The sequence below is a fragment of the Eimeria tenella genome, genomic scaffold, assembly GCF_000499545.2.
Source record: "Eimeria tenella Houghton genomic scaffold, Eth_scaff2005, whole genome shotgun sequence".
Taxonomy (NCBI): Eukaryota; Apicomplexa; class Conoidasida; order Eucoccidiorida; family Eimeriidae; genus Eimeria; species Eimeria tenella.
Window position 1 is genome coordinate 2,478 of NW_013541850.1, and position 858 is coordinate 3,335.

Below are 858 nucleotides of genomic sequence, written 5' to 3' on the forward strand. Positions count from 1 at the left end.
CCGAGGCATAGAGTCTCCCTCGGGCACCCCGCAGGCTTCTTTCGCAGCAATATGGAGCAGATGGTGCAGCAGCAGCAGCAGCTGCTGCTGCTGCTGCTGTTGCTGCTGCTGCAGTAATAGGCCGCTGCTGCCTACCTTCTGGGGCCCCCAAGGCGCAGCAAGCAGCAGCAGGGCCTCGCAGGGGCCCCCAGATGCCATGGGGGCCCCTCAGCAGCAGCCTGGAGGAAAGGGGCGTGGCGGCTAACAAGGGCTGGGCCATACCTGCTGCTGCTGCTGCTGCTGCTGCAGTGGGGCCCCTCCACCTGTGAAGCTGCAGCTGGATTCAATTAAATGGCATTTTATTTATATTTCAAAGGCTGGAAGACAAAACCAGAAAAGCCTTCGCGCTGTTGCAGCTAGCAGGGGGGCCCCCAGGCGAGCAGCAGCAGCTCTGCATTCCAAAGAGCCAGAATGTCTCAAATGAGAACTAAATATATCATTTAAATCAATTTTCAATTCTATTTCCCATTTGTACCCTCTAATGCTGTTCTATTGCGCCTCAGGTGCCCCCAGGTGGCCCCCTGGGGGCCCCCGGGCCCCCTGGGGGCCCCCTGGGGGCCCCATCAGTGGGCAGTCGCACAGCCGCCAGCTGCTGCTGCTGTTTGGCGCATTTTGCTGCTCTGCTGATGATTTAATTCGTTAAAAATATGAAAATTTGCATATTTGTTTTTGTTTTGTCTTTTATGTCATTTTTAAACCGAAAAAAAGCAGAAGAAAGGAGCGCGACTGCAGCAACACGCCCTAAGCCCCCCCCGCGGCTGCTGCTGCTGGTGCTGCTGCTGCTGCTGCCGCTGCTGCTGCAGCTTCTGGCGCTGCAGC

At 56.9% G+C, this 858-nt stretch overlaps 1 protein-coding gene across 1 annotated transcript in view; it reads right to left on the bottom strand.

Annotated features, from left to right (window-relative positions):
- Positions 1–198, bottom strand: part of ETH_00043555 (uncharacterized protein) — a gene marked incomplete at both ends in the record, with an annotated part of 2,675 nt that extends 2,477 nt beyond the window's left edge. The window contains one exon of the mRNA XM_013374408.1: positions 1–198. Coding sequence (XP_013229862.1) covers positions 1–198 — 198 coding nt within the window.
- Positions 199–858: the final 660 nt, after the last annotated feature.